The sequence below is a fragment of the Oncorhynchus keta genome, chromosome 34 (genome assembly GCF_023373465.1).
Source record: "Oncorhynchus keta strain PuntledgeMale-10-30-2019 chromosome 34, Oket_V2, whole genome shotgun sequence".
Classification (NCBI taxonomy): domain Eukaryota; kingdom Metazoa; phylum Chordata; class Actinopteri; order Salmoniformes; family Salmonidae; genus Oncorhynchus; species Oncorhynchus keta.
The window spans coordinates 48,347,547-48,372,999 of NC_068454.1; the positions used below are offsets into that span (position 1 = coordinate 48,347,547).

General features: G+C 42.1%; 1 protein-coding gene across 11 annotated transcripts in view; it reads right to left on the reverse strand.

Annotated features, from left to right (window-relative positions):
* Positions 1–10,221: 10,221 nt before the first annotated feature.
* Positions 10,222–25,453, reverse strand: part of LOC118367564 (LIM domain only protein 7-like) — a 127,107-nt gene continuing 111,875 nt past the window's right edge. For 9 of the 11 annotated variants that reach the window (XM_052493949.1, XM_052493953.1, XM_052493950.1 and 6 more), the window contains 12 exons: positions 23,947–23,997; positions 20,800–20,825; positions 20,069–20,176; positions 18,118–18,210; positions 17,626–18,032; positions 15,569–15,618; positions 15,218–15,376; positions 14,638–14,833; positions 13,757–14,107; positions 12,275–12,383; positions 11,337–11,439; positions 10,222–10,807 (listed from right to left, as the gene is read on the reverse strand). In XM_052493949.1, coding sequence (XP_052349909.1) covers positions 10,785–10,807; positions 11,337–11,439; positions 12,275–12,383; positions 13,757–14,107; positions 14,638–14,833; positions 15,218–15,376; positions 15,569–15,618; positions 17,626–18,032; positions 18,118–18,210; positions 20,069–20,176; positions 20,800–20,825; positions 23,947–23,997 — 1,676 coding nt within the window. In that variant the 3' untranslated portion in view covers positions 10,222–10,784. The remainder of the gene's footprint in view (positions 10,808–11,336; positions 11,440–12,274; positions 12,384–13,756; positions 14,108–14,637; positions 14,834–15,217; positions 15,377–15,568; positions 15,619–17,625; positions 18,033–18,117; positions 18,211–20,068; positions 20,177–20,799; positions 20,826–23,946; positions 23,998–25,453) is intronic. The other 2 variants (XM_052493957.1, XM_052493959.1) reach the window with 2 other exon arrangements.

Here is a 25,453-nt window from a genome sequence, read left to right on the forward strand (position 1 = left end):
TTTGTCCAGATGGGAAAGCGCAGTGTGGAGTGCAATGGAGATCACATCACCTGTGGATCTGTTGGGGCGGTATGCAAATTGAAGTGGGTCTAAGGTTTCTGGCATGATGGTGTTGATGTGAACCATAACCAGCCTTTCAAGGTACTTCATGGCTACAGACGTGAGTGCTACTGGGCGGTAGTAATTTAGACAGGTTACCTTAGAGTTCTTGGGCACAGGGACTATGGTGGTCTGCTTAAACATGTTGGTATTACAAACTCTGTCAGGGAGAGGTTGAAATTGTCAGTGAAGACACTTGCCAGTTGGTCAGCGCATGCTCGCAGTACACGTCCTGGTAATCCTTCTGGCCCTGCGTCCTTGTGAATGTTGACCTGTTTAAAGGTCTTACTCACATCGGCTGTGGACAGCGTGATCACACAGTCTTCCAGAGCAGCTAGTGCCCTCATATATTTCAGTGTTATTTGCCTTGAATCGAGCATAGAAGTAGTTTAGCTCGTCTGGTAGGGTCGTTTCACTGGGCAGCTTTTGGCTGTGCTTCCCCTTGTAGTCTGTAATGGTTTGCAAGCACTGCCACATCCGACGAGCGTCAGAACCGGTGTAGTACGATTCGATCTTAGTCCTGTATTGACACTTTGCCTGTTTGATGGTTCGTCGGAGGGCATAGCGGGATTTCTTATAATCTTCAGAGTTCGAGTCCCTCTCCTTGAAAGAGGCAGCTCTAGCCTTTATCTCAGTGTGGATGCTGCCTGTAATCCATGGCTTCTGGTTGGTGTATGTACATTTTTTATGTATATTGGTAACTGTGGTGGTGACATCATCGATGCACTTATTGTTGCAGCCAATGACTGATATGGTGTACTCCTCAATGTCATTGGAGGAATCCCAGAACATATTCCAGTCTGTGCTAGCAAAACAGTCCTGTAGCTTAGTATCAACTTCATCTGATTACTTTTTTATTGATTTCATCACTGGTGCTTCCTGCTTTAATTTTTGCTTATAAACAGGAGTCAGGAGGATAGAATTATGGTCAGATTTACCAAATGGAGGGCGAGGGAGAGCTTTGTACGCATCTCTATGTGTGGAGAATAGGTGGGCTAGAGTTATATTTCCTCTGGTTGCACATTTAACATGCTGGTAGAAATTTGGTAAAATGGATTTAAGTTTCCCTGCATTAAAAGTCCCTTGCAATGTATTCGATGCTGAAGTACTCTAAACTTTAGAGTACTTTAGAGTCTAAAGTGTTAACTTTCTAACTCAAAACAGCAGTACAGTATTTCTTCATCAAAATCTTTATGCTTTTGAGAAAAAAAGACATTCAAATGCGGATGTTTACTTAAACTACGTTTTTGTTGCAATTCCACCCAGCTCCACGTCCACTGGTATAACCTTCCTGAGATGATCAATGTATTTGTTGCATTGTTGTATCGTCAATTTCTCTAGCCAAAACATCTTGATGGCCTTGACCAGTTCATCTTCGCTTGTTGCCTTGTCAGAGTTACGGATGAGTGTTTTCAGTTGATGTCAAACAAGTTCGATCGGGTTTAAATCAGGAGACCTACATGTAGAGACAAATGTTTTTTTTTAGATATACTGTAGGCCTACCGTAGGTGTTGTAGGTCTTTCATTTGTTTTTATTTAACCTTTATTTTACTACATAAAGGTCTACTTACTCTGCTGGCATCTTGACCCAGTGTATGCCCTCATTTGCAATGCAAACCCGGGCACTTTCCCATGTTTACTACAGTATGTACTGTAGGCTGTGTTTCACTTGTCAGACTGCACAGTATCTTAATAAACTAATGCAGGTGGTTTATATCTTTAAAACGCTTTATTATCCAAATGTAAAAGCATATACTGTATTTCTTCATCAGCATCTTTATGCTTTCATTAATAAAATAATGCTAAAAATACTCTTTCAAAATTCTGATGTTTATTTAGTTATGTATCCATAATGAATTACTATGGGAATAAATATCACTGAATTACATAAATATTGGAACAAAGTTGTCTTATGAAGGTAAACAAATTGTTGCTTACTGGAAAATACTCTTTCAAACACATGGTCACGTTGTACAGCGCCATTACGGCTATTATCAGGGCTATATTTTGGCCTTTATAAATAATATTTTGTGGCTTTTATTCAGATTACAATTGCTCACTGTTGTTTAAAAAAAAATAATAATAATCTCAAAAGTATCGTCATATATAGCCTTCCCGCTGTGGATGTCTATTTCAGCACCTTTTCGCGCTGCTCTGAGACAAGCATGGTGAAACAAAAATGTTCAATTATATTCCATGATATTCTTAAGATATATGTGTTGACTGAATATAAGCATGTGATGTCTGCTAAATAATCAAGTTATGTTTCTCCATAAATTAATAATACTAAATAACAAACTGGCTTTATTTACAAATGAGTGAGAATGTCTCACCCCATGCCAAATCTTTTCAGTGTCCTGAGGGGGAAAAGGTGTTGTCGTGCCCTCTTCACAACTGTCTTGGTGTGTTTGGAACCTGATAGTTTGACGGGAAAGAGGTGGAGCGGGTCGAAAGTTTCAAGGTCCTTGGCATCAACAATGTTAATGGTGGCCTGTATGGCCCTCCTTTTCCTACAGTCTACGATCAGCTCCTTTGTCTTGCTCACATTGAGAGAGGCTGTCTCATTGTTGTCTGTGATCAGGCCTACCACTGTTGTGTCATCAGCAAACTTAATGATGGTGTTGGAGTTGTGCTTGGCTACGCAGTCATGGGTGAACAGGGAGTACAGTAGGGTACTGAGCACGCACCCCTGAGGGACCCCAGTGTTGAGGATCAGTGTGGCAGATGTGTTCTTGCCTACCCTTACCACCTGGGGGTGGCCTGTTAGGAAGTCCAGGATCCAGTTGCAGAGGGAAGTGTTTAGTCCCAGGGTCCTTAGCTTAGTGATACGCTTTGTGGGCACTATGGTGTTGAACGCTGCGCTGTAGTCAATGAACAGCATTCTCACATAGGTGTTCCTTTTTTCCAGGTGGGAAAGGGCAGTGTGGAGTGCGATTGAGATTGCGTCATCTGTGGATCTGTTGGAGCGGTATGCGAATTGGAGAGGGTCTAGGGTTTCTGGCATGATGGTGTTGATGTGAGCCATGACCAGCCTTTCAAAGCACTTCATGGCTACCGACGTGAGTGCTACGGGGCGGTAATCATTTAGGCTGGTTACCTTCGCTATCTTGGGCACAGGTACGTGGTGGTCTGTTAGAAACATGTAGGTATTACAGACTCGGCCACAGAGAGGTTGAAAATGTGAGTGAAGACACTTGCCAGTTGGTCCACGCATGCTTTGAGTACACGTCCTGCCTGATAAGCCGCCTGGCCCTGCGGCTTTGTGAATGTTGACCTGTTTAAAGGTCTTGCTCACATCGGCTACGGAGAGTGTGATCACACAGTCATCCGGAACATTTGGTGCTCTCACGCATGCTTCAGTGTTGCTTGCCTCAATGAGAGCATAAAAGGCATTTAGCTCACTGGCAGCTTGCGGCTGGGCTTCCCTTTGTCGTCCGTAATGGTTTTACAGCCCTGCCACATCCGGCGAGCTTCAGAGCCTGTGTTGTAGGATTCAATCATTGTCCTGTACTTACGCTTTGCTTGTTTTATGATTAGTCTGAGGGAATAGCGAGATTTCTAATAAGTGTCCGAATTAATGTCCCGCTCCTTGAAAGTGAAAGCTCTAGCCGTTATTTCAGGGTGGATGTGATCTGATTGAATAGAGCCCTACATAAAAAAATATATAAGCCTCTCTAGGAACTGCCACACAATTCGTATCACAGCAGTTGAAAAGAAATAATGAAAACGGCAGTAGAATGTGTAGGCTAATGCCTGTTTTCACGTTCATGTGGATGGAGGGATTTATAGCACATCAGTCTAATCGAGGTGTATACAATAGAACATCATGCATTCGAGGGTTTGAATTTGTAATGGGGCTGTATGAACTTCTAACGCAGCTGCATGGAATTTGGTGAATGATAAAGTTGGATGATTTCGTTGTATCCAATGGCAGTGTCCACGATAAGCTAACGTAAGGAGCTGCCTGTGGATTTGACAGCTCTAACGCAGTTCCACCTCTGACAGCCAAAACAACCGCTAGCCCTAACTCTTTGTATGCACATGAGAGAGGGAAGAAAGGAGGAAAGGTGGATGAAAAGAAATGTTTGCTATTTTATTTTATTTTAATTTAACTAAAATACACTTACATAAGTATTCAGACCCTTTGCTTTGAGACTCTGGTGCATCCTGTTTCCATTGATCATCCTTGAGATCTTTCTACAACTTGATTGGAGTCCACCTGTGGTAAATTTAATTGATTGGACATGATTAGGAAAGGCATACACCTGTCTAAAGAAGGTCCCACAGTTAATAGTGCATGTCAGAGCAAAAACCAAGCCATGAGGTCGAAGGAATTGTCCGTAGAGCTTCGAGACAGGATTGTGACGAGACACAAATCTGGGGAACTGTACCAAAAAAATTCTGCAGCATTGAAGGTCACCAAGAACACAGTGGCCTCCATCATTCTTAAATGGAAGAAGTTTGGAACCACCAAGAGCCTTCCCTGGAGCTGGCCGCCCCCAGCCAAACTGGAGAAAGGCCTTGGTCAGGGAGGTGACACAGAACCCAATGGTCACTCTGACAGAGCTCCAGAGTTCCTTTGTGGAGATGGGGGAACCTTCCAGAAGGACAACCATCTCTGCAGTACTCCAACAATCAGGCCTTTATGATAGAGTGGCCAAACGGAAGCCACATGACAGCCCGCTTGGAGTTTGCCAAAAGGCACCTAAAGACTCTCAGACCATTAGAAACAAGATTTTCTTGTCTGATGAAACCAAGATTCAACTTTTTGGCCTGAATGCGACGCGTCACGTCTGGAGGAAACCTATTAGCCCAGAACATTTTTTATGTTATTACATATAGCCGAAAATAACTTTTGGATATCAGTGCGGCGGGAACTAACCAGCAATCCGACCAGAAATACGACTTTCCCGAATTTAATCCTTTGTTTTGAACCTTTCTGGCGCAGGCGTTGCGCTAGCGACCCACCTCGACAACATCCAGGGAAATTGCAGAGAGCCAAATTCAAAATACAGAAATAGTCATAATAAACATTCATAAAAAATACAAGTGTAACACGTCGGTTTAAAGATGAACTTCTTGTTAATCCAGCCGCTTTGTCAGATTTCAAAATGGCTTTACAACGAAAGCATACCATGCAATTATCTGAGGACAGCGACCCGCTTACAAAAGCATACAAACATTTTACAACCAAGGGAAGACCCTCCTGAATGGACAAAGATGAATGGGAACTTATTGTCACCGTACGAAACATATACACGATGAACAATACCACTCAAATGGACGGCATATCATTCAAAACTTATTGCAAATGTCATATGGCAAATGTCAAGTGTCGCACAGCAAAAATCCAATAGATGGCGAGCGCGCTCCATAGTAAATTTCATATTGCAAATGTACATCAAGTCAAGACCCAAGAGGCAAATTTGGATTATTATTATTTTTTTCAAGAACTTATTACCCCCTTAAAAAAGTGCTTCTGGACCGTTTTTTGAAATTCTTTCGAAATCAGGATGTTATGTTCATTTACCATGTACGATCATAGGAAGTCGGTTTCCGAACCCAAAAGTCAGTGAACCATGTCCAAATGGCATTTATACCGCCCAAATGATATACAGTGCCTTGCGAAAGTATTCGGCCCCCTTGAACTTTGCGACCTTTTGCCACATTTCAGGCTTCAAACATAAAGATATAAAACTGTATTTTTTTGTGAAGAATCAACAACAAGTGGGACACGATCATGAAGTGGAGCGACATTTATTGGATATTTCAAACTTTTTTAACAAATCAAAAACAGAAAAATTGGGCGTGCAAAATTATTCAGCCCCTTTACTTTCAGTGTAGCAAACTCTCTCCAGAAGTTCAGTGAGGATCTCTGAATGATCCAATGTTGACCTAAATGACTAATGATGATAAATACAATCCACCTGTGGGTAATCAAGTCTCCGTATAAATGCACCTGCACTGTGATAGTCTCAGAGGTCCGTTAAAAGCGCAGAGAGCATCATGAAGAACAAGGAACACACCAGGCAGGTCCGAGATACTGTTGTGAAGAAGTTTAAAGCCGGATTTGGATAAAAAAAGATTTCCCAAGCTTTAAACATCCCAAGGAGCACTGTGCAAGCGATAATATTGAAATGGAAGGAGTATCAGACCACTGCAAATCTACCAAGACCTGGCCATCCCTCTAAACTTTCAGCTCATACAAGGACAAGACTGATCAGAGATGAAGCCAAGAGGCCCATGATCACTCTGGATGAACTGCAGAGATCTACAGCTGAGGTGGGAGACTCTGTCCATAGGACAACAATCAGTCGTATATTGCACAAATCTGGCCTTTATGGAAGAGTGGCAAGAAGAAAGCCATTTCTTAAAGATATCCATAAAAAGTGTTGTTTAAAGTTTGCCACAAGCCACCTGGGAGAAGTGTGGAAGAAGGTGCTCTGGTCAGATGAAACCAAAATTGAACTTTTGGCAACAATGCAAAACGTTATGTTTGGCATAAAAGCAACACCCTGAACACATCCCCACTGTCAAACATGGTGGTGGCAGCATCATGGTTTGGGCCTGCTTTTCTTCAGCAGGGACAGGGAAGATGGTTAAAATTGATGGGAAGATGGATGGAGCCAAATACAGGACCATTCTGGAAGAAAACCTGATGGAGTCTGCAAAAGACCTGAGACTGGGATGGAGATTTGTCTTCCAACAAGACAATGATCCAAACATAAAGCAAAATCTACAATGGAATGGTTCAAAAATAAACATATCCAGGTGTTAGAATGGCCAAGTCAAAGTCCAGACCTGAATCCAATCGAGAATCTGTGGAAAGAACTGAAAACTGCTGTTCATAAATGCTCTCCATCCAACCTCACTGAGCTCGAGCTGTTTTGCAAGGAGGAATGGGAAAAAATGTCAGTCTCTCGATGTGCAAAACTGATAGAGACATACCCCAAGCGACTTACAGCTGTAATCGCAGCAAAAGGTAGCGCTACAAAGTATTAACTTAAGGGGGCTGAATAATTTTGCACACCCTATTTTTCAGTTTTTGATTTGTTAAAAAAAGTTTGAAATATCCAATAAATGTCGTTCCACTTCATGATTGTGTCCCACTTGTTGTTGATTCTTCACAAAAAAATACAGTTTTATATGTTTATGTTTGAAGCCTGAAATGTGGCAAAAGGTCGCAAAGTTCAAGGGGGGCGAATACTTTCGCAAGGCACTGTATAGCACTATGTTAAGCCATGAATCAACCTAGATGGTCTATTGGTCATGATGATGAGGGAGAGGTGGGACTCAGTTGTTTGTTTTTGTATTGAAAAAAGTCCAAAGTGTGTGTGTGTGTGTGTGTGTGTGTGTGTGTGTGTGTGTGTGTGTGTGTGTGTGTGTGTGTGTGTGAGAGAACTCCCTCTCTCTCTATCTTTGACATCTGTTGGGAGAAATTACTGATTTACAGTTCATGAGGGTTGTCTAATTACACATATGAAGTTTTGGAAAGATCTGACATTTTTAACCCTTCAAAACAGCCCCTATGACCCCTATTTAAGGTACTTCTGAAAGTTAAAACATATCCTCCTTGGGGTAGGCTCTTACAGAATTGTGGGTTTTAAGTCTTTATGTTAAGACCTGACTGATTTACAGAGGGTTGAATGTGTGTGTGTGATTTCAGATAATCACAGAAATCTCGCAGAGCTCCGAAACCCACGGATTCGTCTGAACACGTCACAACTGGATCTGTAACTTTTTGGGGAAAAAAACACATTTCTTTGAACAACACCAATTGTACATTGTACGATTTCTTTTAAATTACGATAGATAAATGGCTGTTTTTTTGCTTTCCTGACACCGTACGTTCATTAGCGCTCTATTTTTATTTTTGACCTTAAATCCCAGAATTTTGGCCTTAACTCAAAAATCGTTGGGCCTCGACGCCATCTTGTTTCTGGGCTAACAGCCCATTAGTTCAAAACCTATGCTCACCGAGTTTCGTCTTCGAAGTCTATTCCGTTTAGGAGAAATGGCCATGTTGTGATTGGTGATGTCCTGTACATTTGACATAAGATTCCATTCGCCATCTGGTGGAATTTACCGGGACAGCGGAAAAATGACCAAAATGTCAGAGAGACTTAGTTCGATGACTTTCCGGAAGATCTGGCCCCGGTGCACGGCCCGCCGCCATCAGCTTTTGTAAAGGAATCAAAATCATCAAAATCAAAATCTATTTGCATATCCTAGCTTCTGGGCCTGAGTAGCAGGCAGTTTACTTTGGGCACGCTTCTCATCTAGACGTGATTGCAATGAAATGTGAGGTTTGGTTGTGTGTGTTGGTTTGTTTGGGTGTGTGTGTGTGTGTGTGTTTGTGTGTGTGTGTGTGTGTGTGTGTGTGTGTGTGTGTGTGTGTGTGTAAATATGTCCGTAGCACGCGCTCCAGCAGGTGTATCTCACTGATCATCCCTAAAGCCAACACCTCATTTGGCCGCCTTTCGTTCCAGTACTCTGCTGCCTGTGACTGGAACGAATTGCAAAAATCGCTGAAGTTGGAGACTTTTATCTCCCTCACCAACTTCAAACATCAGCTATCCGAGCAGCTAACCGATCGCTGCAGCTGTCTATAGGTAAATAGCTCACCCATTTTCACCTACCTCATTCCCATACTGTTTTTATACTGTTTTTATTTATTTACTTTTCTGCTCTTTTGCACACCAATATCTCTACCTGTACATGCCCATCTGATCATTTATCACTCCAGTGTTAATCTGCAAAAATTGTATTATTCGCCTACCTCCTCATGCCTTTTGCACACATTGTATATAGACTGCCCATTTTTTCTACTGTGTTATTGACTTGCTAATTGTTTACTCCATGTGTAACTCTGTGTTGTCTGTTCACACTGCTATGCTTTATCTTGGCCAGGTCGCAGTTGCAAATGAGAACTTGTTCTCAACTAGCCTACCTGGTTAAATAAAGGTGAAATAAAAAAAATAAAATAAAAAATGTATGTGTGTATATATGTGATATTACATGTTAGATATATATATTTTCAGATTATATTTTCATTTTCTTTTATTCAAATGGAATGGAGTAGAACAGCAAACACACACATGGCCACTGCGCCTGCTACTCCTCTCCATTTCCATATGAAATAGCCATTGGGTGCTGTTCAGAGGAGGGCAGGCCCACAACGATGGCCAGAGTTGAATGGCACTTCACCTTAGTGACTGTTCCCTCTGCTCTATACAATACATATCTGTTTATTTTATGTGATGATAAAAGGCTCATACAATACAAATATTTTTTAAATGTTTGCTTTCACAGTGATAGCGACTCCGACTGGGAGCCCCCGGTACCAAGCTGCCCCCTCTACCTCTGCCCCCAGTGGTGTTCATATGCCACAGTTCATTACTGCAGTGCCGAAAGGGCACAGCATGGAGGCGTCGTTGTGTTCTGTGTCGCATGAACTGCACCATTGTTCAGTTTGCCTATGTTCTACACCAGAAAGAGACTGCTATGGGACATGACACAGGCAGCAAAATATTGTGTAGAGGACTTCCAAAAGGTGTACTGTTTTAAGAAAATATGTATTTTCTAATATATTTTAAAAAAAAATGTGTGTGTGTGTGTGTGTTAGAATTGCTTTTTGATATGTTGTATATAGTTATTTGCACTGTTGTATATAGTTATAGGTCATTTCACCAATTCGGTCACTTGGGTACATTTGGGCAACTTGTGTGGGACACCTGGGTGACTTCATGCTAAATGTCATGTAGTTCACCCATTCCTGAAGTTATCAGTCTGAAACTTTGCACACCTACAGTTGCCCTCTTGTGTTATCCATCACAATTATCTCCAGAATCCTATCTGACGGTGTGGCTATTCTAATACATGTGAAAAATGATGCTACAACAATAAAAAACTATAGAAAACATATGCTCTTTCTTTCTCTTTTCTTCCACCAGATCTACTGTGTTATATTCTCCTACATTCAATTAACATTTCCACAAACTTCAGAATGTTTCCATTCAAATGATACCAAGAATATGCATATCATTGCCTCTGGGGCTGAGCTACAGGCAGTTAGATTAGGGTATGTCTTCAAGCGGAAATTGAGAACAAGGGATGCAGCCATAAGAGGTTAAATATATTTTCAATACATTTTATTTAAATAATCTCCCCCATAACAAACCAAAAAGGCACATCAATAAAAATAAAGAGTAAACAACAAACCTTAGTCAACAACAAACTTGTTGTAACCAAAAGATTTGTAGGCGAAAAGGAGAATAAATCGCAGACATCCCCTAGCCTAACATGAAAACTCTTACATCTCTGAAGTATGAAGTAATCAGGATCAATAATCTCATGAACAAGACCAAAATCAATTTCCAGTATTGTTTCGTTAAGGGTTGCTATTTTCAGCTAAAAGTCTAAAACTCGCAGGCGCATGCACATCCCTACTACTTTATACAAGCAACTGATAAAAATAATACATTGATATCAACATTTTCTCTTTTTTTGGTCAATCTCACCCTCCCAAGCGTACAGTAGAAATAAAGAATAAGATAGTTGTTAATTGAAGAATCAGGGCTTTTTGTCAAATCACAAAACCACATTAATACATCTGAAGTTACAGCTGGTTGCAGTGTTCATGGGTTGTTGTCAAGTAGTCCTTTATCTACTCTAGTACAGCGTTGTCACATGGACGTTGGCTGTCCAGCTAGAGGGGAAAGAAGATAGAGGTTATAACACGATACTATTCGATAACACAACAACACAGCATATCACTAAATGACACGGCACGACTCAACACAATATAACTGACATGACACAACACAACACAATATATATATATACATATATATATACACATATATATATACAACACAGACAATAATAACAGGAGCCCTGTTACTATTGGCGATACCGGTCAGGTATGACTATGGAGTTTTTATAAATGGTGACAGGTAGCCTCGTGGTTAGAGCATTGGGCCAGTAACTGAAAGGTCGCTCGTTAAAATCCCTGAGCTGAATATTTTGAAATTATGTGCCCTTGAGCAAGGCACTTAACCCTAATTGCTCCAGGGGTGCTGAACAATGGTGACCCCACTCTCAAGCGGAGTTGGGATATGCAAAAACATATTTCCAATTTACACATGTACATGTAAGCACCCACCAAATTATTATTATTAAGCTTTGATTCTAGTTGGCTCACTTTTCAGCTGGTACCCAGCTAAAGTCATACTCACTTTTGAATCGCATGTAGCAGGAGTTACAGTAGAGCTGTCGGTTACGTATTCTGACCTCAGCTCCGGCCTCCGATCCTCCTAGGTCAGACTTACAGTCGATACACTGGAGGATAGGGAGAGAGGGAAATGGTCAATGAGGGCTAGCCCAGATCGCTCACTCCCGGGTGGGGAGAGGAGAGGAAAGTTTCCCCCTGGACGAAAGATGAGTTCCACAGACAGAGGAGCCACGGGGAGAGTGCTAGACATATACCCATGGAGCCACAACCAGATAGACAGAGTCCATGAGAGACATCTGACACTTGACTGACAGACAGAGAGACCAATGAGATTATAAAAAACTGACAGTTCAAGCCCAAGTATACATGTAGGGACTTTTGGAAGCTCGTCATGATGTCAGCAGCAAGTGTTGGTGATAGGTAATAGTGAGGTGAAGGATTGATTAGTGAGGTTTGGCACAAATGCAGTCAGATTTCCTGAAATGCTCATAAAACCATGAAAACTATGTCCCAAACTGTTTGCCATTTCTGCAGCAAGTCATAGATCTTCGGGAATTTGGAAGAGCTGTATTTTTCAATTAACTAAAAAGCGAATGGAAACATTACTCCAGTCATGTTACACTGGAAACCTTAATTAAATAGTAATGATTGGCCACATTGGAAAAGTCATCAACTATCCATCTTACAACCCAGTGGGACTTTGGACTTCTGTTTCCTTGGTTTTGTGTGTACGGTTATAAAGGATCAGACCAGATTGTGATCCATTCATGTTTGTTAGGTTAGTATAACATTAATTAGGATCAAGTTGTCCATATTAGTATAGTCTCATTCCGTGGATAAGGTTAGTACTGAGAGGATCAGGTAGGTTTAGTCTTTGCTATAGACCAATCATGACCTCAATCTCCAGGTCAGGTAGGTCCGGTCTTGAAATTGAACTCTCACCTTGAAACAGGTCAAATGATAGCAGAGTCCCAGGGACTCTATGATCATGGCGGCTCCCTTGCCCAGCACCGTGTCACAGAACGTACAGACTTTCTTGCCACTCACTGACCTGAGAATACAGAATGCAGAACCATAACTTGAGTGGAGAACACAGACACACAGACTGGAGAACCGAGAATATACATGCCCTCCCACGCACCATCAACCACACTGGATAACTGAGAATACACACACATTCCTATTCAAACAAAAATACTTTCATAATTGTTCATGTTATATGTGTATTGGATGGTCACCTCCCTGACCAAGGCCCTTCTCCCCCGATTGCTCAATTTACCACAGGTAGACTCCAATGAAGTTGTAGAAACATCTCAAAAATGATCAATGGAAACATGATCCACCTGAGCTCAATTTTGAGTTACTTAGCCTACTCGAATAGAGAGGAATATTATTTATGTTAGCTAGCTGGCTATCCAACACTGGAACTCTTCCAAGTCGAGATAAGCTTTTGGTTTTATTAATTTATTACCACTGTGGGCCGCCTGTGTAAATTCTAAATTGCTTGCTGTACCCTGAACTGTGTGATTGTAGTGGATTTACTAATGTTAGTTAGTTCTAGTAGCTATGTATGACGTTAGCTAATATGGTTGACAACGATGTAGGCTGTCTGTAGTGGTTAGCGGTTATGGTATGAAGGTTTAGCTTGGAGAGGTCAAGACAGCTGTTGTGTTGTGCACTGTCCACAAGCAAAGGGAAAAGGTAAACGTTGATGAGAGAAGGAATTATACAACGAGAAAAGTGATAGTGCTGTTTGTATGTGGCTGCTATGAAAGTGAACTGTGTGTGTGGTGATCAGGGGTGTATTCATTCCGTCAATTCTGTTGAAAAAAGTGTCTTAATTGGAAGCAAATGAAATGGGGATAGACCTACCTGAATTTGTCCAATAGAAACTCTTGGAATGTTTTGCAACTGTTTGGACTAATGATTACAAACTAGATCAACTAGATGTAGGCAAGAGTGTGCAAGGCGGTATTGAATGTGTCACTGTCACCTTGTTTACTCCAATTTGTCTCTCGACATGTGCACCCACGTGATACAATTTCTTTCGTAGGCTAGGTTGCAGCAACCTCATGATGGGTATAGGGATAATATGAGTGTCATGTAGTTGCCTAAACCTATCAATGTTACATTGAGCTGGGTGAATGGAATATGAATGACAGTCATTCAATATGCTGTAATATAAATAAATAAAAAAGAAACCGTGGTTCACGTTTGTGGTGAACACAAGCGCCTAAGCACCGACATTTTGATGCATGTCAGCATTTGTTACTTTGAGCAAGGGCTTTTGGTGTTACCCTTAACCCCAGATCGAGAATCTGACTTTTAGCTCCGATATCTGACATTGTATCAGGGTTTGGGAGCAAATCTACCGTTCTTTGGCAAGCAGCAGTGTGCCACGTGATTGGATGTTGGATGTTTTACCTGCTGCGTTGATGTGAGGATTGGCGTGACTCGGGTTCGGGGCCAAGAGAAGGGGTGGGGGATGGCGAGGGTGAGCGCAGGGACCAGGAAGATAGGTTACACCCCCTGGCCTCTCTGAGGGAGCTCATGGAGAGGGAGGAGGGCAGGGTGGCTAAGCCAGGACGACTTCCGACCCCGCTGCCATAGCCACCACCACCGTAGGCAACACCACTATAGGAGGATGTAGTTTTGAGGCCAGAAAGGGCAAAATGAGGCCGGCTGTAGTTGGGGATGGACGAGGTGCTTCCCGGTGTCCATGACGAGCGCCAGGAAGAACGGGGCGCGGTGTCCAGGTTGTCCAGAGACTCGCCTCTGAAAAGTTTAACAGATTACCGGATGTTAGTGGATGTTAGCGGGTTAGCGTAAGCACCCAAATAGCCTGGATACCACAGGCCATTATGTTTCTGATTTAGCCAACTCTTTTGATAACTGCAACAGAAAAGAGACTGGCATCCAGGCTAGAGTCCAAAATGTTAAAGTCACTAAAAACAGTTACTTCTACTAAAATAGTTGTTGTAAATTATGTGTTAACATGTTACACACTCATTCAAGCTAGCATTATACAGCATTAAACCCCTGGTGACCCAATCTAGTGTGCTGTCCATGTTGGAACAGAGTAGTCACAAATCCATGGAAGGCGTGTCAGAGTTACTAGGAGTTGGTGTCAGAATTATGTGGAGCTGTCCAAATATGGACGCCCATGTGAGTCCCAGGTAGAGTACCTTCTAATAGGGCCATTGAGGCTGGCTTAAACCCTATCCATCATTCAACACACACATTGTACTGTACTGATCCACTTCCCCCATGCCAGCGGAGCCCCAGTCAAGCCCCAGGAAAAGTACCTCCTGATGGGGCTGGCAGTAGGGTCCTTGCGGTTGGTGGTGCTGGTGGAGCGTTGGCGGATCCAGCTGTTGTCTGTGGCCAGGTTGGTCTTCTTCTTCATCTCCTGCAGGATCTGCTGCCTCTCCAGCTCTGCCTGGGGTACGCTCTGCTGGCCCTTCCTCCCCAATCCTTCGCCTATCCCACAGCTGCTAGTCACTGTGGGCCAATGAGAGAGAAGAGGGAATCAGAAAATAGAGATGAGTCAATGGGAGAGGAGAGGGTGTCAGGGGATAGACATGAGAGCCAATCAGAATGGATGGAAGTCCAGAAATAGACTGTAGACCAGTGATTCATCCAGGCAACACCAATAAGACCAGTGATTCATCATTGTGACAGAGCCACTGGAGAGGACAGATTCATTTTCTGTATTCAGCTTCAGTGACCAATAGGACATGATCAAGACATATTATAAAATCTGGAAGTGTCTGTTTGTATATTCATTCATGCTAAACACGATTGATCGGCTGAGCTGGTTGGTTGACTGGGTCCTGCATTGATTAGACAGGAGTGGTCAGGAGCGGTCGAGGTTGTGAACCACACCTCTTTCTGGCTCTCTGTATCTCATGGTGTTTAGGATGTTTCTCCTCTCCAACTCCAGTTCTGATGCAGCCCGGAGACTCTGGGCCTTTTTGTCTGCTTTACGTCTCAACTCCTCCTCCAGTAACCTCTGGGCCATGCCCCCCGAGCTGCCGTACCAGCCTGGGCACAGTGTGTACAGTATTCACACTCACTGACATACAGTTACTTACACGGGTACACACACACACACACACACACACACCTTCCCTTGCTAATTTGAGCAGCTAAGTAATGGTTCAACTTCCACCGAAGATCAATAAGGATGAACTACTATTGATGAATACATGAGGACATTAGTAAATCCCCACTGACCTTTAGTTTTCTCCACGTCGTCCAGCACTGGAGTAGATTTCGACTTTGCCCTGCCAATCACAACAAAATACATTTAGGGGCTGATAATCAAGAAAATTCATTATCTCTCAAATCAATGTACACTGTAAAACACATTATTGATTTACTAGTCTACGTGGTACCAAATGGTACCCTATTCCCTACAAAGTGTACTACATTTGACCAGGGCCCTTGGGGCTCTTTGTATTTTCAAATGCGTACAGTTCAATACATGAACACATACAGTACATGAGTGGCCTGCAATGGAAATAAGCCTTCAGGCTTTGTTGCATAATCTCTATGATACCACTTTTTTACTTTACAGTGCCCCTTAACTTTTTCAATTTTTTTTTAACGATACAGCCTTATTCTAAAATGGATTAAATGTTCTTTTTTCAGACACAGACAGACAGACAGACAGACAGACAGACAGACAGAGAATAAGGAACAGACGGACGGACGGACAGACGGACAGACGGACAGACCGACAGACCGACAGACGGACGGGACGACAGACGGACGACAGACAGACAGACAGACGACAGACAGACAGAGACGGGACAGACGGACAGACGGACGGGACAGACAGACAAGACGGACAAGACGGACGGACAGACAGACAGACAGACAGACAGACAGACAGACAGACAGACAGACAGAAAGAAGAAACAGACGAACGGACAAGGACAGACAGGACAAAACACATACAGAGAAGACAAAACAGGCAGACCATTAGTGGGGTTTAGAGGTTACAATACAATGTAAAGTAGACAGGCAACAATTAATTATTAATTAACCAAATGGTCATGTTTAATATATTGCAGTGAGTTGGTGTGTACAATAAGCATTTGAAGATTTAGCACACACAAATCTTAAAGCCTTTAACATTATGTCTGTAATGACAAAAGCGCTACAGAAGATAGCTTGCTTCAGCAAGACCACTACTGTTATGCGTCATTCTTCTTTTTTATTAGTGTGCTTGCTTCAGCAAGACCACTACTGTTATGCGTCATTCTTCTTTTTTATTGGTGTGCTTACTTCAGCAAGACCACTACTGTTATGCGTCATTCTTCTTTTTTATTAGTGTGCTTCCTTCAGCAAGACCACTACTGTTATGCGTCATTCTTCTTTTTTATTGGTGTGCTTACTTCAGCAAGACCACTACTGTTATGCGTCATTCTTCTTTTTTATTAGTGTGCTTACTTCAGCAAGACCACTACTGTTATGCGTCACTCTTTTTTATTAGTGTGCTTGCTTCAGCAAGACCACTACTGTTATGAGTCATTCTTCTTTTTTATTAGTGTGCTTCCTTCAGCAAGACCACTACTGTTATGCGTCATTCTTCTTTTTTATTAGTGTGCTTGCTATTTTTATTATCCATCAATTTAATTCTTTAACCTCTCTTTGCCCTTGCCATCCCCCAACCACTCTTTATCTTTCCATCAACCCAACTATGGGTACTCAAGTACGGGTTTTCGGAAAGGCCCACTATTTAACTCATTCAACTTCTGTTCAGCTTGAACTCTACATTTGCCAATTTATCCTCCTCCCACTGCCAGAAAAATATATATTTTTAGACTGCACACAAATGATACGTACTTTTTCAAAATTAGGGGAGGGAACTGGGTAGGATGGGAAAGGAGAATTATGGAGGAAAAACAACATTATTGCAAAACTTTATCATTGTAAAAAGCATCACTGAAAAACTGTGGGGGGAAAAATACAAAATTCCGGTAATGTATACTGGAGCATCATCTATAAGTGACTTTGTTCGGCTACATAATCAATTTGAGATACTTTAGGATAATTTGGACATGATGTGCGAAAAATGCTAACATAGGTACAACGACTTGCATTAGATTAATGCCACAAATGTTAAAATGTTAGCATTTGGAAACAGTGCCAGATAAACTTAAACAAAGCATGTATTGCTGTTATACCTTGTCCATAGACTGCTTACAGGGTAAGGAAACCAATATGTAATTTTGTAATTTGGGTGAACTGAACCTTTAAAGAAAATAAATATTATTATTATTAACCATTGCTGCTGCTGCTCCTGCATTTTCTCTTTCTCCCTGTGTTGTTGTTCAGCAGCCTCCTGGCACCTCCTCTCCTCCCTCTCCCCCTCCTTTCTCCTCTGCCATCTCAGCTCCTCCTTTTGCCCCTGTCTCCTCTCCTCATCCTCCTGCTTCTCCCTCTGCCTCTCCTCCTGAAGAGGCAGCAGCTCTTGCTCCTTCTCCTCCGTCCTCCTCCCCTCCTCCCACTTTTGTCTCTCCTCCTCCACTCTCCTCCTCTCTTCCTCCTCCAGTCTTCTCTGTGCTTCCTCCTCTACCCTCCTCCCCCTTTCCTCCTCTTGGGCTTCCTTGTCCTCCCAGGGCATGATAGGCTGGCGGAGGGGGGAGAGGGGGCTGATACTCCTGCTGTCCATCTCCAGGCCCCTCGGCTCCTGGGGAACAGACAGTAAAGGGTTCAAGCCAAAGTCCTGAGTTACAACCAGAAAATTACATTGCTAAAGTGATATGGTTCCTCACCTCTTGGTGGTGTCTTCCCCCTTCTGTCACAGTCTCCTGCTGGGCCCGACGCCACTCCTCCTCCAGTTTCTCCTGGTCACGACGGTATTTCTCCTGATCACAAACACGCACACAGAGAGAGACAGGTTACTGTACTGTATGCACACACCCACACACACACATAAACACACATTCAGAGTTTATCAAGCACTTTGGTCGCCGGCCCCCTACTGACAACCACTTTTAATCACAATTTGATGTAAGAGGAAAATAGTCTCTCTTGTTAAACAATAGAAATAGAAAGTTCTGGTTTCATGGTAAAGACAAGAAAAGTGCTGAAACTCATTCAACAATTGACAGCCCTTAATATCCCGACAAAAAAATAATTTCCACATTTTAGTCTACCAAAACCTAAGTAAAGGGCAATTGGAAGACAAGGATTAGATGAAGTCTAATGAACTCCTGAGAACGAAAACAATCCCAAAGTTTCACCTTCAACCGCTCAGCTCTTACATTCCAGCTTCGTTCCCCAGAGTAGGTGAACCTTGTTAGATTGTCTGCCAAGCTTCTATGTCTCATTAACCTGTTACTCCTACCCCCTACTTTTTCGAACATTCTGTTAAAAATCGCGCAACATTTCAGCGCCCTGCTTCTCATGCCAGGAATATAGTATATGCATATGATTAGTATGTGTGGATAGAAAACACTCAGACGTTTATAAAACTGGTTAAATCACGGCTGTGACTATAACAGAACGTGCGTTTCATCGAAAAGCGCAGGAAAATCTGATCACTGAAAATTGGAAAATATATCAATGCGCCACTTGCATGTATTGTCTATGGGAAAGCAAATTACCTGGAGCCGAGATTGCAATTCCTACAGCTTCCACACGATGTCAACAGTCTTGTCATTTGCCTAGGCTTTGTTTCTTGGTCAAACGAAGAAGAGACAGCCCATTTCTTCAGGTCTCCGACCGGATATTTTGGTTGAGATTTACCCGGACATTATTTCCAGACGTACAGCTATAGAATACACATCGCCTCGTGATCAATTTGGTCGCTTATTAACGTTTACTAATACCTAAAGTTGCATTACAAAAGTATTTCGAAGTGTTTTGTGAAAGTTTATCGTCGACTTTTTTAATTTAAAAAAATGACGTTACAAGATGCTATTTTTCTTCGTTGATCACACAGTCTTCATAGATCGATATCTAGGCTATATATGGACCGATTTCATCGAAAAAAAGACCCAGTAGTGATTATGGGACATCTAGGAGTGCCAACAAAGACGATGGTCAAAGGTAATGAATGTTTTATATTTTATTTGTGCGGTTTGTGTAGCGCCGACTATGCTAATTATTTTGTTTACGTCCCCTGCGGGTCTTTTGGGGTGTTACATGCTATCAGATAATAGCTTCTCATGCTTTCGCCGAAAAGCATTTTAAAAATCTGACTTGTTGCCTGGATTCACAACGAGTGTAGCTTTCATTCAATACCCTGCATGTGTATTTCAATGAACGTTTGAGTTTTAACGAGTGCTATTAGCATTTAGCGTAGCGCATTTGCATTTCCAGATGTCTAGATGGGACGCCTGCGTGTCAGGTAGGAGGTAAGAGGTTAAGAAATTAGGCCGTTTGACCTGCGGGGAATACAGAGTGGAGGAATAACGAGCCTTGGCCTCTAGTCTACAGCTGCTCTACCGGGGTCAGGCTGGACACATTTTTATCTCTCTACCTCCATAAATAGACCTCGGGAGTAATTCACAATGTGCGCACACACACACACGCACACGCACACACACACACACACACACACACACACACACACACACACACACACACACACACACACACACACACACACACACACACACACACACACACACACACACACACACACACACACACACTTCAAACAAACAAAACAATCAAAAACACACACAACAATCAACTCCCCACCGCACACACTGTTACCTGTAGGAGTCTCTCCTGCTCCTTCTGCCATTTCTCCTGCCTCCTGCGCTCCTCCTCCGGGTCACAGGACAAGCGGTTAGAGGAGTGAGCGATGGAGGCAACGGGCATCTGATGGAGGAGAGGAAGAGGAGAGACATTGCCATTATTCCTTTATAGGTGAACACATTTATCCTGCAAATACACAAATGACTTTATTGTTTTTTCTTCATCTGATGTTTGAATATAAGTAATTCTTACAGTATCTTAATCACACTTAATCAACAAAGCTATTTGAGTCTCGCCAACCCTTATACATAGTCATGCATATCACTTGTTATTCATTTAAATGTTTCATTGTTTATGTATTAACATGCTACCCATGTACAGCATTTCAGTGTCTATGACTAAGATGAAAAGTTCAAACTTGAGCTGTTAGTTATATTATTCCTCCAGTCAACCTTTTCAAAGTGAGCCACAGATGCTTCAGTTCACCATCCAATTTCAAAGATTGAGTTATTGTATGAACAATGTCACAAAGGTTGGGACTAGCATTTTCAATCAAGGAGTTTAAGAGGGCTCTGCCCCTGGTGTGGTAGTTAAATAACCCATTACTATCCCACACAGTAAAGATGTCACTCACATTGATGGGTCAATGCATTGTAAAAACTTAAGAACATAAACATGTACTTGAGAGAAAAAAAAACAACCACTTGCTTGTAAACATTTTGTAAATATTAAATAGAATTGCTTACATCTGATTTTGCTGACTCTGATCCTCCTTGAAAAAGAATAACAATCATCAAATAAATCGATCTAATGTTAACAGTCACATCTCAGAGTGATATACAGCATTTAGTATATGCTGCCGTGAGAAGCATTGTTCCTGTATTCTAAAATACTACATCATTGTCATGTTTGTTAAGAAAGTTAAAAGTTTGCTAAAGCAGACACACAGACTGACACCTAGTATAGATATAATACATTTATTTAAATATCACACACCTGGAGGCTACACAAGCTGCCATACAGACCAAAAGCTGACAGGCTTGTTCAAATCTCAACTCATATCTGAGGTTGAGTGTGTGTTCAGATTTGACTGTTTCAACTTCTAAAACTTTTAAATGCTGTTTAAACTTTAACCAAACCCTCAGCTCTAATTTGAGATTTTAAATCAAGCCTGAAGCAAACAAGATGCATTTAAAATTCACCTACAGTCTTATACAATCCTTATACAGACCTACAGTCCAATATTGTCACAAAGAGTCTATGATTTTGGCAGAATAACAGTCCCTGACTGCTGAATAGTAGGTCCCAAAATACTGTTGGTGTGTTACCAAAGTACATCACACTAACTAGATTCAACTTATTAATATCTCATCATTTTTTTTTTATGGATATAACAACAAATATGCACAAGATGCAAAGAGTCAAAAAAAGTCAACAGTCACCAAAATGCATGTTGATGCATGCAAACGCATTGGCTATTAGTAATAGCACACGAACAAAAGCACAGCACAGCAAAGCATGCAAGGTTGAAAAGGAGGGGAGCCAATGTGTGACACCTGGACATCATACCAACATACTGTACCATTCACCTGACAGCATATGACACCCGAGTTAGCCTTGTGATGGCATTACTTTCTAGGCTTACGGCTTAGTGAATAGCCCAGAGCCATAGATATGCACTACATGACCAAAATTATGTGGACACCTGCTCGTAAAGCATCTCATTCCAAAATCATGGGCATTAATATGGAGTTAGTCCCCCCTGCTGCTAAAACAGCCTCCACTCTTCTGGGAAGTCTTTCCAATAAATGGTGGAACGCTGCTGCAGGTACTTGCTTCCATTCAGTCAGAAGAGCATTAGTGAGGTCGTGCACTGATGTTGGGTGATTAGGCCTGGCTCGCAGTCAGCGTTCCAATTCATCCTAAAGGTGTTCGATGGGTTTTTATTTATTTTAATTGTATTTTTTTTTTTTTAACCTTTATCTAACTAGGCAAGTCAGTTAAGAACAAATTCTTATTTACAATGACAGCCTACCGGGGAACAGTGGGTTAACTGCCTTGTTCAGGGGCAGAACGACAGATTTTTACCTTGACAGTACCGATGATTCAATCCAGCAACCTTTTGGTTACTGACCTAACGCTTTAACCACTAGGCTACCTGCCACCCCAAGGCGGTGATGGCTCTGTGCAGGCCAGTCAAGTTCTTCCACATCGATCTCGACAAACCATTTCTGTGTGGACCTCGCTTTGTGCACGGGGGCATTGTCATGCTGAAACCAGAAAGGGCCTTTCCCAAACTATTGCCACAAAGTTGGAAGCACAGAATTGTCTAGAATGTCATTGTATGCTCTAGCGCTATGATTTACCTTAACTGGAACTAAGGGGCCCAAGCCATGAAAAACAGCCCCAGACCATTATTCCTTCTGCACCAAACTTTACAGTTGGCACTATGCATTCGGGCAGGTTGTGCTCTTCTGCTATCTGCCAAACCCAGATTAGTCCGTCGGACTGCCAGATGGTAAAGCATGATTTATCACTCCAGAGAACACATTTCCACTGCTCCAGAGTCTAATGGCGGCAAGCTTTACACCACTCCAGCTGAAGCTTGGTATTGTGCATGGTGATCTTAGGCTTGTGTGTGGCTGCTTGGCCATGGAAACCCATGTCATGAAGTACCCGACGAACAGTTCTCGTGCTGACCTTGCTTCCAGAGGTAGTTTGGAACTCAGTAGTTATTGTTGCAACCTAAGACAAACGATCTTTACGATCTACACACTTCAGCACTCCCCGGTCCAGTTCTGTGAGCTTGTGTGGCCTACCATTTCGAAGCCGAGTCGTTGTTAATCCTAGACGTTTCCACTTCTCAATAACCACACTTACAGTTGACTGGGGAAGCTCTAGCACAGCAGAAACTGACTTGTTGGAAAGGTGGCATCATATGACCGTGCCACATTGAAAGTCACTGAGCTCTTCAGTAAAGCCATTCTACTGCCAATGTTTGTCTATGGAGATTACATGACTGTGTGTTCGATTTTATAGACCTGATCGCAACGGGTGTGGCTGAAATAGCCAAATCCACTTATGTGAAGGGGTGTCCACATACTTTTGTATATAAAATATAGTGTATATCGCTATCCTATATGGCTCTGGAACAGACTAGAATTGATCATTGATCAAAACACACAAGCAAGAAGTGAGAATGTTGGTATGTTGGTATGGCATTCTGACATGCTGTCTCCCCTTTGGTGCTTCAAAGTGTTGGTGAAAACACAACTTTCTAGTCAAGTGTATCCCAACCCTCTACTGAGGGATCCTCAGACGGTTCTCAATTTGGTTTTAACCCTGAACTAGCCACCTGATTCAACTAATCAAGGCCTTTGTGATTAGTTGTCAACTCAGAGCTGCAACAGAAATGTAGATAGATTGCTGGTCCCACAAGAGAGGTTTGGAAAATACTGGTCTAGACTCATCGAGCTCAGGGTCTCTGGGAGAATCACCACACAATAAACCCTGTTTATTACAGAGGTAGACCAGCGCACTGAAACTGGGCCCTGTGAGAAGCCCGGGTGTGGGAGGGAGGGGGAGACCAGTGGAGTTACACTCACTCAGTACCAGATCAGATGGAAAAAAGCAGTAGATTTTAAGCAGCGGGCCCAACATGGATCCCTAGGGAACTCCTGAGTATTCAACTGTTTGTCTCAATCTTTCCATAATCATGATTAGGTTAATAAGTCATAGATGAAACAAAACCTGTACACTAGGAAGGTCCTTAGGAGAACCACTGGGATAGATAGAAAGAGATGGAAGCCTAGAGCACCCAGCCTCTTGATAGTTACACAGACCATTGATAATAACCCTTCACCAACACCAGGACTCGATCAGGGGTGTTTTACCTTGTTCAAAAAACTCTGACCTCCGTTTAAAATTTTTCATGGATATGGGTTCTACATGAGAGATGGAAAAATCAGAACAGGGTCAGAGAGAAACTTTGAAGTAATAGCTTCAATCATGCAGGCACGTGCACAGATATGGTTCTACCTGTGCAGAGCACATGCCCCTTTGCCCTTCCAGTCTCCAAATTGCCCTTTTGGGTGGTAGTATTTTTTTTGTATACATATTTTGTCACTGTTGTTTGGAACCTACTGCCCGCAAGACAAGCCTTTAAGTTCACTAGCCACCATCCTTTCTGTTGGTTGCACCTGTTGATCCGCCCTGTATGGAGCTTGCGTGCGCCCGGTTGCGCCTTTTGCCCAGTCCGTCCTGTACGGAGAATCCGTGCACCTGTTATCCAAACATGTATGCCTTGAGAGATGCGGTCACTTTTTTTCCCCAAAATGTCAATTAAGGTGCTCCAAAGCTTTTTACTATCATTCTTTATGTCATTTATCTTTGTTTCATAGTGTAGTTTCTTCTTCTTTTTATTCAGCTTAGTCACATGATTTCTCAATTTGCAATACGTTTGCCAATTCGTTCTGCAGCCAGACTTATTTGCCATTCCTTCTGCCATTCCTTTTTTCAAATCCTCATCAATCTATGGGGATTTAATAGTTTTTACAGTCATATTCTTAATGGGTGCATGCTTATTAGTAACTGGAATAAGCAATTTCATAACTGTGTCAAGTGCAGTGTCTGTTTGCTCCTCATTACACACCACAGACCAACAAATATTCTTTACATCAACAACATAGGATTCACTACAAAAGTAGTAAATACGTGATCAATACATCTTGATGATTTCATTCCTGTGCTGTTTGTAACCAGGTTGCAGGCACTGGTTACAGTTTGAAGCTATTTCTTGAGTGGGCAGCTTGATGAAAGCCAGTCAATATTTTAATCACTCAGAAAATGTTATCAGTACATTGTATTAATATAGATTCAATGTGACCATGCAACAAACCAAAATCAATTTTTTTTCACAATGATGTGCTATGTCAATGTCCTTACCAACCTTGGCACAACATGTTTGCAACTTTTGGAAAATATACCTCTCTGTTGATGTCACATACATTATCAAGAATTTCACATGTTATCCAGATACTGACTTTTAGCACATGGTAGTCTATAGCATGGTGGTAAGCTGCCATCAGGAAACTAGGCGTATGTTGCGGGTCACTACTTCACAGGAGAGCCACTTGAATGTAAACTTTAAAGAAAATCAAAATGTGGTTATGGGCAGAAATGCCTTCACAAACATGTGAACTTTCATGTGCCTTAATAACAAACTTGTATACCATCTGTAAACATGAATAAAATAGTTAAATTACGAGCCTAGTTGGTTAAGCCAAAGAAAAAGTCAGCAACCTTCCGGCTAGCCATGATTGGCTGAGATAATGAGTGGGCTTGACCTGCCGAGAGATGAGTTTGGATTGTCTATTTGAGCTGGTCAGTGTGTCTAGGTAA